The sequence below is a fragment of the Schistocerca gregaria genome, chromosome 4, assembly GCF_023897955.1.
Source record: "Schistocerca gregaria isolate iqSchGreg1 chromosome 4, iqSchGreg1.2, whole genome shotgun sequence".
In the NCBI taxonomy this organism is placed as follows: Eukaryota; Metazoa; Arthropoda; class Insecta; order Orthoptera; family Acrididae; genus Schistocerca; species Schistocerca gregaria.
This window is the reverse complement of record NC_064923.1, coordinates 168,893,741-168,912,220: the sequence shown is the minus strand read 5'-3', so window position 1 is coordinate 168,912,220 and position 18,480 is coordinate 168,893,741. Positions and strand designations below refer to the sequence as shown.

Genomic DNA, 18,480 nt, shown 5'->3' with positions numbered 1-18,480 from the left:
TTTTGTTTTATATGGGAAATGACTTTTACGCTTCAGCTATGCTATGTTTGCGGGACGGACGTGTGTAGTGGAAAGCGCAGTGAAACGAATGGTGAGCCTTCGCTCTAACTGCCTGGAAGGAGGGGGAGGGGAGGGGGGGGGCGGCTCGATGCACGCGGCAGTCAACTGTCGGCGGCTTCTCAATGCTCGCAAAGAGAAAGTAAGGCAAATATGTGTATAGGAAAGCATCTAAACAGTCTTGCCGTTGGTTCTTCAATATAAAAAGAACGAAACTACATACACACCAGCGGAAGTAATTTTACTACTAAAGTAATGTCAGCAAAAAGAAAAAAAGTAGGAAAACGATGAAGGCGTAACTTACAGTAGACGAGAAGTTTCACTGATTTCTCCAGTATGCCGTCTGCGCCCTCAGCTTGGCACTTGAGGGTTTCCCCATTGTCAGTCGGAAGTGGCGTCAACAACAGTATTGACACGGTCTCGTTACCTTCTTCGGATACCTGGGGCAGAAAAAGGCGTTTTGGATCAGAAACACCCAAATCCAACCAATTAGGAAATATTTAAGGTGATAAATCATGGTATATTAAAAATGTTTATTTTTTGTACCTAAATTTGAACCAATTCATTTTGGGTTTAGACTATGTGACGGTACGTCACATAAATGGATAATTGGAGAAAGGGAAAGGAAGTTTTCGTTATGAGACGTACGAATTATAAATTATTTCAAGACTGTGTACATGTGCGCGATGTATAACAAATAGTAAAGAACGTAACTTATTATTATCTAGACACAAATATCGATGTAATTAACAAAACGAAGTGTTTTTTGTGTGGTCTCTGTGTAACATAGGCCATGAAGATCAAAGACATTGCTTTGATTGAACGAGCTCTCCTGTTTTCTTTTGTCTAGTGATAGGCCGCCATTGTAGTGCTGTCTGATAATTAACGTAAGTTTTATCTCTATTTTGAAAAAAATAATAGAATTGTTATTAGAACGTGTGTATTATTGACTTAGTTTTCACCTCTCATGATCGCAACCATTAATTATAATTCACAAAGTTTTTACAGAACTTCGCAGTACAGGGAGCTCATTTCCTCTAGCATGATTTTGTTGGCCATTACGCTGACTGTATTATTGAATCAATATATGATGTCATAATATTAACTGTAAATGCGAGAAACTTCTCAGTTTGGATCTATCATTAATTTCAAAGTTAAAAAGAGTCAAAATAGATTTCGTTTATTGATATTTAGAATACTGAGTGAGTTCAGTATGTTTCATTTGGCCGCCTTACGGCAGACGAGATCCTCTCCAGTTTTGCCTTGCAAGTAATGAAGAAGAAATATTGAAAATCATTACATTACGCAATATCTCAGTTAATCTTTGTGTAGTTTGGTACTTAAATAACCAGTAGCCGCTGAGACCCACATTAATAATTACAGTTTGCGTAAGAATACGCATATTTTCTTTCCTAAATAGCAGCGCTCAGGCACACTATTTATTAGAAGGCGGTGAGTCGCGCGCTGTGTTTAAAAAATATTATATCGCACGTACTTTGGGGCAGCCGTTGACCGTACTAGTGTTATCGCGGTATAAGTTAATTAAATGTCTCATGCTAGCCAACAATATTTAAAGCCACCCCAACGAAAATCATATAATATATAATTATAAAAATAAAAAAAATTAACTTATACCGTGATAACTAGCAGATTCTGCTTCAGTTCTGCAGTTGCTCGTCGTTTACGTGCGTATAGGGTGAATCCAGGCACCAATAGTGACGAAGGAAAAAGTAATTATGGAAATAAGTCGCAAATGGAGTGTAATTTGCAAGTCATAATAATGACTTTCTGAATACATTTATGAAACAATGACCAGTCTAAAATGTTCGAGTTTTTAATGGTTAGCGATTTTATTAGTCACCTTCAGATCAGTTTGTTCCAGAGTTTTGTACTATATCATACGGCATGGATACTCAGTATGTTACGTATATCATAGAGCAGATGGGGCTTTCTAGTTTGACAGCAAAGTAACTAACTACCAAAAACAAGTAAAACATACCTGAAAAAAGAACTCATATTTAATAAGACGGAACCGCGCGACCGCTACAGGTTCGAATCCTGCCTCGGGCATGGATGAGTGTGATGTCCTTAGGTTAGTTAGGTTTAAATAGTTTTAAGTTCTAGGGGACTGATGATCTCAGATGTTAAGTCCCATAGTGCTCAGAGCCATTTGAACCATTTTAATGGGAGAACTTATAATTAATTTTACTATTGTTGTCAGAAATTGTTGTGTGAAAGCAACTCGAGTACAACATAACGAGGAACTGGTCAATGGGAGAAACTATAAGATAATATCAGCTTTTAAAATGTGATTCTACGGAAAAAATGCTAACGGTTAATGGGTAAATCGAACATTTAATATAGAGGTACTGCATATAACTGGCGATAAAAAGGATTTACACGATAATTTGACTAAAAGAAGGCATAGATTAATAGGAGACAGCCAGAGGCGTCAAGGAATAATTAACTGTGTAGTGCGTGGAAATGTGGGAGATGAAAATTGAAGAGAGAGATCGATGATTAACAACGCCAGTCAGAATCACATCGATGCACGTAGCACTAGTTTCACCGATACCAACCAACGGAGAAAAAATCGGAGTACCAGAAAAATAATTATGTAGAGTAATGAAGTTTCGTTTACAGATATGTGTAGGCAATATACATTAGTATCTAAGTAATTCACATTGCAAGATCACAGGTTAATGTATGCGCGAGATGAGCTAATGCAGATGTAAAATCCTCCTACATTAGTAATCGGCGTAACCGCCAGTGTGCATTCTGCTGTGCAGGTGCCAGACTATAGGTCCAGTGAGTCTATCACGAAGACAGGTTACTTGCAGGCCCTCAAGTGGTCTCTTTGTAACAACACACGACCATCAGTGGCACCGAGGCAGAACCAACTTGATTGGTAAACACAATAAACATCGATCCTCCCCTACAATGAGCTCTCGCTAAACATCACAGAAGACGCAAATGTAGGTGGTTTAGGGTCATTCGAATGCTCGCAACAGAGCATCTGGCTCGAAGCTGTCGTTGAAGTAACCGATTTGTTACAGTTATTTACGGCACAATGGTGCCAACTGTAGCTCAAATTCCTACTGCAGATACAGTCCGATGCGCCAGAGCCAAACATCGACCACGATGGACTTTCCGTTTCCATCCGGAAACCGATCTTCTTGCGGCCCTGCGTTGCGTGACAACCTTATCCAGCAGTCATGAACGTTGACTACGTTCTTGTCAGGTTTTTCTACAATATCGCAGGAGGAACATCCGGCTACTCGTAGCTTCGTTCAAACTCAGTGTGGTGTCAATAATGTAATCTTTGTCACCTTAAAAGCATTCGTCACTAACATGAACACATTCCAACTATCGCTTACAACCGTTAAAACGTGTCCTTAAAACAAACTTGATTTGTTACATCACAGTGGCTTTTCTGTCGCCACTCTTATGCGACTGGCGCGAAATTGGAATAGATATCATATTTCATAGAAACACAACAGCCAACTTTTTTTTATGTCGCACAACTCCCTCTTCGTGTTCTGACTTCTTCCGCCGGTGTATTATCTCCATTTGTGACCAAGCTCTACCATTATAAAGATTCATATAAAAAGAAAATTCGTGGTATTTAAGTACTAATGTTAAGTTACTTGCTCAGCAGATATATAATGATGTTGATATACAGGCTCGGTGAGATATTTAATTTTTGATATTATTCTGACTTTAACTCTTCACATATGAATACCAGATTGATATTGTTTCTAATGGATGTAAGTTTGAATTCAGTTCTGTAAATGTAAATGTCATGTGACTAGGGCCTCCCATCGGGTAGACTGTTCGCCGGGCTCAAGTCTTACGATGTGACGCCACTTATGCGACTTGCGCGTCGATGGGGATGAAATGACGCTGATTAGGACAACACTACACCCAGTCCCTGAGCGGAGAAAATCTCCGACCCTGCCAGGAACAGAACCCACACTCTTTCAGTTCTGTATGAAGAAATATTGATTTATGTACTAAGTCGTACCTAGAAGTGTGGATAAATCTGTTAGAAAAAAGCGAATGAAGAATTACACCAATGTTGATTAATGAGATATTTGTGTTCAAGAACTGAAAGACCAATAAATTATCCATTGCTGGTGAGTAATACCTTAAGTTCTACGCGTATTCATCCTTAACTCATAATAAAGGTTTCAAATTGAGGGCACGGACGTGATACGTAGACAGCAATGCCACTTACAGTCTTACAGCGCATGGGCTATTATATTTTTCCATGGCGCTACAAGAACCATAATTCCCATATTGGGACACATTGCGCTGCGCTTAGTCCACCGGCCGAATTACTCTTTTTCTGCTCCAGGGACATCGATAAAAGGAACATTCATTTTGTTCAGATTTTGGAAACTGGCTTATTTACTACATAAATTGTGTAGGTAATATATTTTACAGAGACTGATAGACGTTTACGGGATATAACAGCATGGAAAGTTACATCCAAAACGTCTTCCAATTGAAAACCTCAGCAACAAGAAATTACGGAACAAAAATCTGGAATGAACTGCTTTTTTAAGTGTTCTCTGTGAATAGAAGAGGATTCTAGGAGACAGCAAAAGGCTAATCAAAAATAACTGTGTGCATAGTCAGTTCGTTTACATGGACTAAAGCATGAACACCTTGAGAAAGACATATATATGGTACTGGCAACGTTAAGTACATTTTTATTCCCAGATAAATCACTAAGTAAAAATAAAAGTGAGGAAAAGTATTAATCCTAAATTATTGTTGAGTGGTTGGGAGATGTTGCGAAGTTGGGAAGAAATCTTGTATCGTATTTTTGGACGAAAGCTGGAGATCAGTTCTGATTCGTATAATCATATCACTTCAAAATGGTGGTAAAAATGAAAAAAAAAACAACGTAGAACCATTGAGACTTTTATAAATCTAAAAGTAGTACTTCGACAAATAAAAATGGAATCAACTTTACGAAACCCTGAGAACATGGAGATTGTTGTACAGAGACACATCATTTACTAACAGTATCTCCATGAACCAAGTGGGATTAGTTAACCCAACAAACAAAAAGGCCCTTATTATTGTAAAACCGTGAAAGATCGAGCGGTAGCTGCTAGCTATTATGTACCGCTATGTCGAAGACGGAATGCACGATGTGGAAGGAATTCTAAAATAGATAAACTATCGACGGCAGAGATCGGAAATGGTCAAAAGCTCACGATGAAACGTAAAGAAACCACTGAACTGTTCAGCAAAAAGGAATGCCCAGTTAGTAAACTGTTCCGCTTATGGTTTATTGTTTTTCTGCTTTCGAGCTGTAGTAGTTGGAAAAGGGACATTGAAATTTTTGGTGTGAAGCCATTGTAGCGGTAATAACAAAATTATATGATGAAGAAAAAGAAACATAAAAGACAAGAAAACCATGTGTAAGCGTCATTTATTTACATTGTTGAAACATTCGTTCTCGAAGGCACTCTAAAATCTTTGAGATGACACCAACGGCTACAGTAAGGCTCTTTAGATCAGTTTTGCAAATATAAATTAAAAAAACTGTCTTAACTAAATCACCCAACACTGTATTACTAAACAACAGTAACCAAATACCAAGACAGTAGTGAAATAAACTGCGCTATTTCTGAACGTTTACGCAGATTTACAGTGAACAAAAAATGGCTCTGAGCATTATGGGACTTAACTTTTGAGATCATCAGTCATCTAGAACTTAGAGCTACGTAAGCCTAACTCACGTAAGGACATCACACACATCCATGCCCGAGGCAGGACTCGAACCAGCGACCGTAACGGTCGCGTGGTTCCAGACTGTACCGCCTAGAGCCGCTCGGCCACACCGGCCGGCATTTACAGTGAGTTTCGTACCAATCACGGCTCATGTAACATAAATGAATGTTTTTGCTAGGCCTCAGGAAATGTGGTCTGATTACAAATCTATTACAACCATTCCTGTAATATGATTACTACTTAAACTGATAAAAGCAGTTTCAAAAATGTAGTAAATTGGTCCTCAAGATGAAGTTGACTTTAAGCCTGTTTTAAATTTCAGAACCTGTTTGTTGTCGTACAGCCATGTCTTCCATCGACCTTTGAACCGAATAATCCGGCTCGTCGTTAAGTGGTCCTATGGTTGAACATGGACTCTGAACCATTATACAACACTGCACATTAAAGCAACATTGAATAATGCAGTCATGATGGTAAAGAAACTTTATGTGTCTGGGATAAATCCTTCGGTAGGTTGACGATTCATACCTGAAGTTTTGGATTTGTTGCATGGCCCCGTTTGACGTCCTACCCCCATTAAAGGTAGCAGCAGAACAAATTTGCGTGTAACGAAAAATTCTTATTGTCTCTAGCGGTAAGAAGTAACTTGTGTTAGATGTTACCTTTCGTATATTTAGTGACAATATTGCAGTAACACTTATGTTTACTTCTTTCTGAACACAGAACTTGACAAAATATGGAATAGCAGGGACGGGATGCGTTCATACGTAGAAAGAAGGAGCACGTACCAGTTTCTCCTCCATAGTGTCCATCAACCGCTGATCGCCCAACCACCAGGAGACGTTCGGCGACGTCTCCCACCCCACAATGCGGCATGTGATCTCGCAGTTGCGGCCCGCAGTCAGTGGCAGTTCGACGTTAATCAGGATGCTGGATGGCGGCGACCTATCTGCGACATCACATAAGATTGACCCTGACAGGCAATATTCCTCGAGGAATATCCTGCTCTCTATTATCTTATTATCTACGGTACCGTTCTCGAATTGACTCACAAAATGGAGCGGTAACATCTCTGTATCATAAAAGGTGTCCTGAGATCCAAAAGGGTACCGCTTAACGTTCTTAACTAGGAGTAAATTACTTTACGTTTATCACAAACATTCATTCGTAGGTCTCATATTTGCGTATATTAGTACCCTGAACATCAATTTTGCAGTATAATTCAAAATAAATCTCAAAAGAAACACACGTTTCTGTAACCCTGGGTAAAAGTGAAATTTAATGTATTACAAAAAACATGAAACAGTACTACATTGCTGTAGAGTGGACGTGGTATGTGATAAATTAGCTGTATACAATGCGATACGAAAGCCATTGGAAACTGAAAAGCACATATGCTGCTGGCGGTACAATAGTGTACACGAGGTATACAGTGTGAAAACTATTTAAACCGACAGACTCTGGGAGGTTGTAGGGGACATCAAAACAAATGTTTTTCTCTAATGTCATTTTTTCCTATGAGGATTGTTTAAACTGATGGAGGCTGTATTACGCTCTTCAGTTGCTAGAGGCCATATTACGATCGTCAGTTGTAGGCAACTGCTGCCCACCACTGTAGTAGTGCATTGTCTCTGTTTGCTAATGGAGCGATACACCTGGAGTGAGTACACTGATATGGTTGGTGCATACTACGTAGCGCACCACAATGGATTTATCAACAACAATATCCTAATCGCCGTATCCCGCATCATACGACCCTTGCTGCTGTGTACCAAGGTCTGCGTCAGACCGGGTCATTTAGCAAAATACCTGGACAGGGACGCCGTCGTACGGTAAGAACGCAAAATTTGAGGAAGCTGTCTTGTAGGACGTGGAGCGGGATCCTTCAATCAGCACTCGTGTAATTGCACGTAGCATGGGGACGAATCAGACGAATGTAAGAACAGTTCTTCGACATCAATTGTTACGTCCATTTCACTTACAGCGTGTCCAAAACCTGGAACCAGTTAATTATCCACCCAGAGCACAGTTTTCACAGTGGTACCTGGAACAATGTGAAATGCATCCTACATTTCCATCCTCTGTGTTGTTTACCGATGAAGCAACATTCGGGCGTAATGGAGTCTTCAACATGTACAATTAGCATGTTTCGAGTGAGGATAACCCACATGCCACAGTTACTAGCCCTCATCAAGTGCGGTCCTTCGTTAGTGTACGGGTCTGTGGTTGTTGGGGGCTGTTTAATTTGTCCGTATCTGCTACCTAGGCCATTAAATGGCAGGCACTATTAAAATTTTCTTGCCAGAGCATTGCCATCATTGCTGGATGACGTCCCGCTCCCTACGAGACAACGCATGTGGTTCCAACAGGACGGGGTGCCAGCACATTTCAGTCGTCATGTGCGTCTATTCCTGAACCGACGGTTCCCGGAAACGTGGACTGGCTGAGGTGGTCCAGTACCATGGCCACAGATATGTCCTTTCTGGAATTTTTTGTGTGGAGAGAGATGCGCAGCCTCGTTTATGCAACTCCTGTTGCATCAGAAGAGGATCTGATTTCATGGATAGCAGTAGCAGCAGCAGGAACTATTGGGGATACTTCTGAGTTTTTTGCCCATGTCAGACACAACATGATCCGACGGTGTAACCTTTGTTTATGTGTCAGTGGAGGCATTTTTGAAAATCTACTGGAATTGAAACTGATTTGTGTGAATGTGTTGTCTCTTGGTCATAAAAGACTGGAAAAGTGTTTGTTGGTTTAATTAATTGGCCGCCAGAGAAATTTTCCTCTATCGTATTATATACTGCGCATAGGAAAAAAATGACATTAGGGAAAAATATTTGGTTTTATGTCCCATACAACCTCCCAGAATGTGTCGGTTTAAATACTTTTCAACCTGTAGAAGGTCAGTGCATCGGTGGAACAGTCGTTTGTACTCCATGTGCAAAGGTGTTAGACGTGATTATGGCCGCAAACGTGAATTAACATTCATGGAACATTCCATTGCGGATATTACTGAGGAATTCCATATTCCGAGCTCCACATCGACAAAAGTGCAAAGAGAATACAAAATTTAGGGCAATGCCTCTCAGCACGGACAACGCGATGGCCGTGACCCTAGACTGCTGGAAGGCCGTAGCCTGGTCGTCTGAGTCTAGATTTCTGTTGGTTATAGTTGTTGGTAGGGTTAGAATGTGGCGCATATCACACGAAGCAGTGGAGGCAACTGTACAAGCTGGTGGCGTCTCCATAATAGTGTGGCCTACGTTTACATGGAATGGAATGGATCCCCTGGTCGTAATGAATCGATCATTGATTAGAAATGATTATTTTCGGCTACTTGGAGACCATTTGCCCCTACGTGAACTTCACGTAATGAATGACAATGCGTCATATCACAGGGCACGATTATTCGTGACTGGTTTGAAGAACATTCCGGACAATTCGAGCGGATGATTTGGCCACCCAAAGCGCCAGACATGAATCCCATGGAACATTTAGGGACGTAACCGCGGGGTCAGCTGGTGCACAAAACCCTGCGCCGGCACCACTTCTGCAATTATCGTCGTCAATAGAGGCAGCCCAACTCAGTGTTTCTGCAGGGAACTTCCAACGTCTTTTTGAGTCCATGCCACGTCGAGATGCTTCACTTTGTCGGGAAAATGGAGGTCCTACGTGATAAGCCGGTATATCACATTACTTTTTCCCTCGTCAGTGTATAACTGGTACACAGTTTTTTCAAATGTTCACTATTCACCCAAGTTCTTCACCCCACATCAGTGAACGTCAGGTTCGGCAAACTGGACGACTGCAGGAGGTACAATACTAGTTGGTCGTTCTCTCGCTGTCACGGCAACACGAGGCAGTTTCATATTCACTACCGTAAGAGGGCTTCACTTTCAACTTAGAAATCATTTTCATCGGTACGTTCATCTTCTTCTAACATTTTCCTCAGAAAATCCGAAAAATTTGGATCGGCACTGATAGGCGTGAATGACAACTCGAAGCCATAGCAAAAATGACAATAACTGAAAACAATAATGAAACCTCAATACGAAATTATTTTTAGTTGATAAGTAACTTTGGACGTAGAATAAACAGAAACACGATATCGTAAAGTCACTAATGGAATCACCCAAACTTCACAGTTTTCCATTATGAAAGTGGATGCTTCTAGTATGTCTGTAAGTCGGTTACCAACTGCCAACATGCTAAGCTGAACCGCCAACAACAGAATGACCAACAGATGAAATGGAAGAGATGTGCAGTTCCACAGGTATCTAAAACACCTCCACTGTTCCATATTACTGTCCCTGAGACTCTGTTACACTTCGATGAATAGTTGCAGTCCTTAAGGCAAATCTCTAAATACTTTCGACGTGTTCCGCCATATCTACTTGCTTAGGACTTCAGGCCTGAGAGCAACAATGGAGAATTTATCACAGTAACTTCTGTGAGACTTCTCTGATCGATTCACTATGCTTTCCAAAAATGCCTCGTAAAAATCTAAATATCTCTGTCATCATCTCTATTACTGGCTTTATACATTCTACGTCTTTAATGCCGCTTCTTAGTGTCACCCCCAAAATTTCTGGACGGTGTTACAAGATAAACGTATAATAGGACAGTACTAGTCTTTTTTTGTCGTTGATGAGAACATTATTCAATTTAAAGAGAACTGTCACTGATTATACTAAGCGTGAATTTCACTATGGCCTTTCTGTATTTCCTTATGATCACCAATAACAATTTTTTGTTGTAGACAAAGGCATATATCAGCATACCGTCTAATAGTACATTTGACTATCTGTGCAACCATTAGTTTATTATTAAAACTTTACTCTCCATCCTAGCAGAGTTTCACCGTATTTTAAACTGCGATGACCTCTATTAACTGTTCAAGACAGTCGGTTATATGTGAAGATACCTCGTATATCCATATAGCGCTTCTTAAACGATAGTGCTGTGCAGTTTAGAACACCTTTCCTAAATTTAGGACAGCGGCATTTGTTCTTTTCACGTGCGTCCAATTATATACAACATTTCAAGTGTGCATATTGCATGTCTTTTCCCATCCGAGTGATATCCTGTGGAGCACGCTGAAGCTTTGATCGAAGCGTCCTCCTCCCTAAGAAAGTTACAATATTCGAGAGTAGAATATGCTCTAGGTTACTGAAAACCACAGATTTCATTGATAAACCGTCTGTAATTATGAATTCACCCTAATTATTGGCAGGGCAGAATTGTGCTCGCCTGTAGTCGCCTGGAACGATTCCCTGCACAAAGCCTTCTCAATAAATATGAAGTAGAAGATACAGAGGTTCCACAGCGGAAGAAATATAATATTAAATACTCGTAGGAATACCATCTGGTCTCAGCAGTTGACTAATATTCAGCGCTAGTAGATAAACCTATCTTAGAAAGTAAACATACTTTATTGGCGACTATAATACACACCAACACAAAAAAAGTCTGCAGTGATGAGTCCCGCTTCGATTTGAACCATAATGAACAGCGAAAACATGTCTCGAGGCGCCCCAGATGGCGTTAGGTTACCAAACTCAATGTCGCCAACCATATGGCCCGACAGCCAGGAGTTGTGGTCTTTGGCGTCTTTCTTTTCACAGCTGAACCTCTTTATTTGCCCTCCTCGGCTGCAATACGGCACAGCGATACGTCGACGATATTCTGCGCCCCGTTTCATGGCAAGCCATACTGGGCTTACATTTCAGTAATACAATGCCCGCCCGTATATAGAGAGAGTTTTTCCTGGTTCTCAGCATGCTTGCCAAACCTTGCCTTGGCCATCAATGTCACCGCATTTATCTAATTGAGAACGTTTGGTGCATTGTGAGAAAAGCCCTCTAACCAACTCACGATTTTTGACGATCTAAAGTGTAATACGCTGAATAAGTGCTTGCATAAGAGCCAGAGGTGGACTAGTGCGTTACTGGTTTGCTCTTTCTCTCAAATTTATCTATTTTAGTGCCATTTAGATAATTCCATCGTAGTGTGTCTGTTTTTACACTCCTGGAAACTGAAATAAGAACACCGTGAATTCATTGTCCCAGGAAGGGGAAACTTTATTGACACATTCCTGGGGTCAGATACATCACATGATCACACTGACAGAACCACAGGCACATAGACACAGGCAACAGAGCATGCACAATGTCGGCACTAGTACAGTGTATATCCACCTTTCGCAGCAATGCAGGCTGCTATTCTCCCATGGAAACGATCTTAGAGATGCTGGATGTAGTCCTGTGGAACGGCTTGCCATGCCATTTTCACCTGGCGCCTCAGTTGGACCAGCGTTCGTGCTGGACGTGCAGACCGCGTGAGACGACGCTTCATCCAGTCCCAAACATGCTCAATGGGGGACAGATACGGAGATCTTGCAGGCCAGGGTAGTTGACTTACACCTTCTAGAGCACGTTGGGTGGCACGGGATACATGCGGACGTGCATTGTCCTGTTGGAACAGCAAGTTCCCTTGCCGGTCTAGGAATGGTAGAACGATGGGTTCGATGACGGTTTGGATGTACCGTGCACTATTCAGTGTCCCCTCGACGATCACCAGAGGTGTACGACCAGTATTGGAGATCGCTCCCCACACCATGATGCCGGGTGTTGGCCCTGTGTGCCTCGGTCGTATGCAGTCCTGATTGTGGCGCTCACCTGCACGGCGCCAAACACACATACGTCCATCATTGGCACCAAGGCAGAAGCGACTCTCATCGCTGAAGACGACACGTCTCCATTCGTCCCTCCATTCACGCCTGTCGCGACACCACCGTAGGCGGGCTGCACGATGTTGGGGCGTGAGCGGAAGATGGCCTAATGGTGTGCGGGACCGTAGCCCAGCATCATGGAGACGGTTGCGAATGGTCCTCGCCGATACCCCAGGAACAACAGTGTCTCTAATTTGCTGGGAAGTGGCGGTGCGGTCCCCTACGGCACTGCGTAGGATCCTACGGTCTTGGCGTGCATCCGTGCGTCGCTGCGGTCCGGTCCCAGGTCGACGGGCACGTGCACCTTCCGCCGACCACTGGCGACAACATTGATGTACTGTGGAGACCTCACGCCCCAGGTGTTGAGCAATTCGGCGGTACGTCCACCCGGCCTCCCGCATGCCCATTATACGCCCTCGCTCAAAGTCCGTCAACTGCACATACGGTTCACGTCCACGCTGTCGCGGCATGCTACCAGTGTTAAAGACTGCGATGGAGCTCTGTATGCCACGGCAAACTGGCTGACACTGACGGCGGCGGTGCACAAATGCTGCGCAGCTAGCGCCATTCGACGGCCAACACCGCGGTTCCTGGTGTGTCCGCTGTGCCGTGCGTGTGATCATTGCTTGTACAGCCCTCTCGCAGTGTCCGCAGCAAGTATGGTGGGTCTGACACACCGGTGTCAATGTGTTCTTTTTTCCATTTCCAGGAGTGTATTTTTTTATTTCTATTTTTTATAGCGTATATTCAGTGGGTATTTACAGAGCGCATTTTGATATATTGTAGATCACTCTTGAATATTTAATACCTTATATGCAGTGCAGGCCATATACTATTGACGAACTTAAGATTATTGGTGCACGCCTATTTTCTAATTCACATTAGAGAGTTTTCCTGTAAACTAGATATTACTAAACCGATTGACGGGAGAACAATGCGAAAATTTGGTTTAACTACTGCCTCTTTAAGGTAAACGTTTCACTTATGCCTAATTTTCGGCTTAAAGATTGTGGATTTATACAAAGAAAGAAACATAACAGTTATGTGAATATATCTACTTATTTGTTTATTTAGTGCCACTACTCTATGTCTTTCTAGTTTCGCCATAGTGCCAAGTGGCAATTTAGGTTGAAAGAATTAGCAAAAAGAAGAGTATTTTCCCACCAGGGTAGCAGTGAGCGCTAATGGGCTGCTTCCTGGATTCGAGTGTGCACGTCGCCCTCAGCTCGAATCCGCCCGCCGGATTAATGACGCGGGCCGGAATGCGGGCCAGACTGGATGTGGCTTTTAGGCAGTTTTCCACGTCCCGCTACTCGAATACCGGGCTGGTCCCCATGCTGCGCCTCAGTAACATGACTCACAAACATTTGAAAACCTTCACACACTTCCGTGTCTTATACTGTACGCAGACAGCTGGGGTAAACTCTTTCCGTACTGGGGGGCACTGGTGGCGACAGGAAGGTCATCAGACCTCCCTCTCACACTAATACTGCCAAATCTGTAGTAACAAGACGTGCCCCGCGTTGAAGCGGAACAAAGACATGGAAAAAATAGAAATGAATTAGCAAAAAGAAATTTCTCAGTACTACAGACCGATGTTTGATCAAAACCCTTAGACAACTGTGTCAACAAAACTTACTTAATTTGGCTGCCTTTTCAATATTAAACAACGGTCATTGTGACGACAACCATTATTGAAACGCGTTATATTCCAAGAGAATCCGTGTGGTTCTGTAAGTATCTCAAAATAACTAGAGTTTTAAAGCTTTCTGAGCGTTATCACATACAATCTTGTTACCCAAGAAAACTCCTGTTCTGAATTCTGTTGCCACGGTACAGCAACGCGTCTTTAAAAAGTTGTTAGAATCACGCATTGGACATGTGTCTGGTATTTAAATGCGTCGTTACCGTGTGAATCCTACGTAGACACAGAACATCTCACGAATATAAGACAGGTAACACTAATAAATTAGTAAATAATTAACGTGAATTTCGTAAACTGAGTTTTACGAAAATCTCGTCTCGCTGTTTTCCTCCGTGAACTTCAGAGTTCAGTAGACAATGGTGCCTAACTTGACGTACTCCCCGACTTCCGAAAAGCATTCGATTCAGCTCTTCACTGTCTTTTAAAGGACTTCAACACGAACTTATCTAGTACCAGGTAAATCTGTGACTGCAGTTTTAAGACTTCTTTGTTGATAAATTTTAAGACGCCGTTCTTAGAGGAATAAGATCGACAGGTGTGCAGGCAATTTCAGGAATAGCCCAAAAGAGTGTGGTTGGGTCGTCACTTGTAAGCGTAGGCTTGCGCAGCCGTTGTCACTGTCAATAAAACTCTTCTGGGCTCTTAACCGCATTGTCAATATATAAAATTGTCCGAGGTTTCGGCCACTGTTGCAAACGGCTTTCCACAGAGCTTTCTGCTGAGCTAGTACGTATTGAAAATGCGGTCAACAGCCCAGAGGAATTTTATTGACAGGGTCGTTACTGTTTACGATACGGTTCGATTATTTAGTGGACAACTCTGGAGGTTCTGTGAGGATATTCACAGAAACGCTGGCGATTATGGGAAGAATGCGTCGCTAGAAGGCTCTCGCGAAGTGTAGGAAGTCCTGCAGAGGATTTAGACGTGATGTAGGGACGGAAAGTTACACTCAGTGTAATGGTACAGCAAGGCACATAACGAGGCAAAAAGATGCGCTTTTGTGCAGTACATTATCTGCGGCACATCACTGGATGAAATGACTACTGTGAAACACCTGCAGGTATCTCAGCGAACCAAAAATGGAATAATGAAATATTACATGTAACTTATAGATTTATCGAGAAAATTATAAGGAAATGTTCATCCACGAAGCAAGTAACTTGGAAAACATTCGTTCATCTGTTTCTTGAAATTGCCCATCAGTCTAGGATCCCTACAAGGTTGGATTAACACAAACGACGGGGAAGATCCAATGAAGAGTGTCGAATTTCGTCACGTAATCGTTCAGTACGTGCGAGAGCGTTACGGATGATCTCAGTGATGCCCAGTACTGATTTTTTTTCCCGCTCTGTCGTGTAATGAAATCAGAAAAATTCACGGGAGCACCCAGGGCTTTCTTGCATACCGAACTCAACGTATCGTTTCTGTGGCGCTGTATATTACGTAGAGATTTATGACTGATATTCTGGAAGCGAACGTGGCAATATACTAGTTTCGTATATGTCTCACGAAATGACCTCGACGGGAAAGTCAAAGACACTGTAGCTCGTGCAGTCGTCCTTCTTTCCCACCAATCGTGATTTAAACATAGAAGGTAGCAGAGCGTAGTCATACAAGACATACCCTCAGCCACACACCGTAAGGTGGTTTGTAGATGCACTGTAAGCTACGAGTTTAACCACAGGACTAGATCGCATCATGCGTGTCATGGCTGTTTTGATGAATGATGCGACGACACGCATACAAAAAAGTACTTATCGTACCACTAGAATCTATACCACACGGATGAAATTATGATTTCCAGTGGTTCGGCTATTGAATAATATAAGAGAGACGTGTCATAAATGACCATTTAGATAGCGCTCTCTCAAATAATTTGCTATATGTAAAAAAAGATAAAACACTAAACTTCAGATGGTCATATTATCTGTTAGGAAGTCATCGTACAACCGTCTCATGAATCGGGACTGAGAGTGTTACAACATCAGTTATCAAATACGCGGTTTTGCTTTTAGCAGAACATGTTACGCGATTACGTTAGTCCGTTATAAGTGCTGTATAGATTTTCATAGCAGTTGATAACAGGACGGCGCAGTCCCAAAACAAATTGTGGTAAAAATAAAATAATATTATACAGTTTACAACTGGTGGCGCTTCATGTTCAATATCTCTTGCTGAGATAATTTAAAACTGAGAAACGGAAACCACACTGTAGACAGACCTTTCACTTTTTATTGTTGGGTTGCAGTTCAAAATTACACGCATAAAAGTAATGAAAGTATCACGAACACTTCCCCAGGGATATAACAGGTGTCTGGATAAAAGCGTGCTTCCTCCACTATAGTGAAGCCTTGTTACGCTATGTCAGAATTACTTGTGATCATTTCCTTTTTCCATTTCTGGAATGAGGAAAGGATTCTGGTCTTCATGGAAAAGTACACCTTTACACTCAAGACTTGCATAAAAACGATGGGCCACGATATTATCTGTCCCGTAGCCAATAAATGTCCTTACTGGCCTCATAAGGAAGCGTCAGAAAATGTTGCATACGACGTCATGTTTCTATGGGATTAATTTCGCCAATGATTTCCTTTCAAACAAATTGACTGATGGTTAATATTAACAATGTTTGGGGAAGACACTAATGCACCACTGATTCGTGGATTCATATGTGTATTCGCGTTTTCTCTCTTTCCGTAAAAAAACAGATTATAAAAAGTTCAAACCTAGTTCAAACGATGAATCAACACATTTTTCCAGTTCGATAACTTAAATGACAAAACTAAGACATTAAGTGATTTTTCGCAGCTTCTATTTTTATTTTTATTGGAAGATCAGAACCCGTATCTTATAGTCATTAGAAGTTTCGAGTGTTTTCAATATCCTTTTTGAAGATATAGTTCTTGTGAATCTCCTGTTGATTATAAATCTGTAACGGATTTCAGTTTTACTGTCGTCAGATGGTAGGTTCTACCTATTATATGTTCTGTTTGTATGTCCCTATCGACCAAATTATCATGTGCGCTTTGGCTGTTGCATTAAGCACGTATTGTAGGTCTCTCGAAGACTAAATCAGGAAGGAGGGACGTAACTAAGGATAGTGGTACTTCATTTGGAATTCAACGTAGTAGTATGTCCACCAGTACCATTTCAGAAACTTAAACGACACTTCAGAAAACGTATCATACTCCCTGCTTTAGTAAACTCATTAGCTGCAACAGGAACACCTCTCACTTTCAACGTACTGATCCTACTTCTGTTGTTCTTAAAATTCACTGAAAAGACTCGTACTTGTATACCAGAAGTCTCGCGAATTTACGATCATAACTAATAAAAATATAAAATACAGTCACTGTTCTCCAGTGTAGAAGCGCGTTTCCTTGAAAGTTCCTACCGGATGTAGCTAAAGTACTCGCAAATTAGGCATATTCACACAATAAAATTTTCAGCTAAAATAGATATTACGATCATGAAATGGCAGTTTCATCTGGCACACTTTGTATCCAACTGTACGTCAGTAACCGCTGCTGGTAGGTTCGGTATTTGACAATGTAGTGATATACCCTTGTTCTGTGAAAACTCATGAGCTCACCCTGTGCTGCTGCATGTTGTAGAGATATCATTACCATCAGGATGACTGCAATGGGCCGAGTGGTTGCTGCTGCCCGTAGTATCACTGTATTATGGTTCACTACCATTGTTTCAGGCTGAAACCTGAAAAGAACGAAAAATGTTTGTTGGTTATTATTTAATTTATAACATTCAAATATAAAAATAGTTACATATGTCAGCAGTCTCGACAGTAAAACAGTATGTAATTTTGAAGAAAATTTGGCGAACACGTCATATTCAGCTGTGTAGTTACAGGAGAAATGTGTGAATTATGTAGTTCTTACGTCGGGTGAAACAGCTAATCGCAGAATTTCTCAGTATTAGACGGAGATCATTCCCAGCGACCTGTCGCTGTGCCCTTCCTGAGTGAGACTGGTCGGCTCGGGGGCAGAGCACGGCAGGCTAGCCGATTAGAGCAATTGACAGCAATCATGCCATCTGCGCATGTGTTAAGCTACCACTTACGTGAAGAATGGCGCATCACTGCTGTTTTGACAAGGGTCGTTGTGTGGATGACGTATTTCTTCCTGTGTACCGAAGTACCAACGCATGTATGCTTTTAATAAGGGAAATAAAACGGATATTATTCGTGGAACTTCTGTAGAAAACGACGTAGCATTAGTAA

General features: G+C 41.7%; 1 protein-coding gene across 1 annotated transcript in view; it reads right to left on the bottom strand.

Annotated features, from left to right (window-relative positions):
- LOC126267139 (B-cell receptor CD22-like) overlaps positions 1 to 18,278 on the bottom strand; it is a 144,111-nt gene extending 125,833 nt beyond the window's left edge. The window contains exons 1-4 of the mRNA XM_049972063.1: positions 18,140 to 18,278; positions 17,836 to 17,957; positions 6,594 to 6,754; positions 362 to 497 (exon numbers count right to left, since the gene is read on the bottom strand). Coding sequence (XP_049828020.1) covers positions 362 to 497; positions 6,594 to 6,754; positions 17,836 to 17,941 — 403 coding nt within the window. The 5' untranslated portion in view covers positions 17,942 to 17,957; positions 18,140 to 18,278. The remainder of the gene's footprint in view (positions 1 to 361; positions 498 to 6,593; positions 6,755 to 17,835; positions 17,958 to 18,139) is intronic.
- Positions 18,279 to 18,480: the final 202 nt, after the last annotated feature.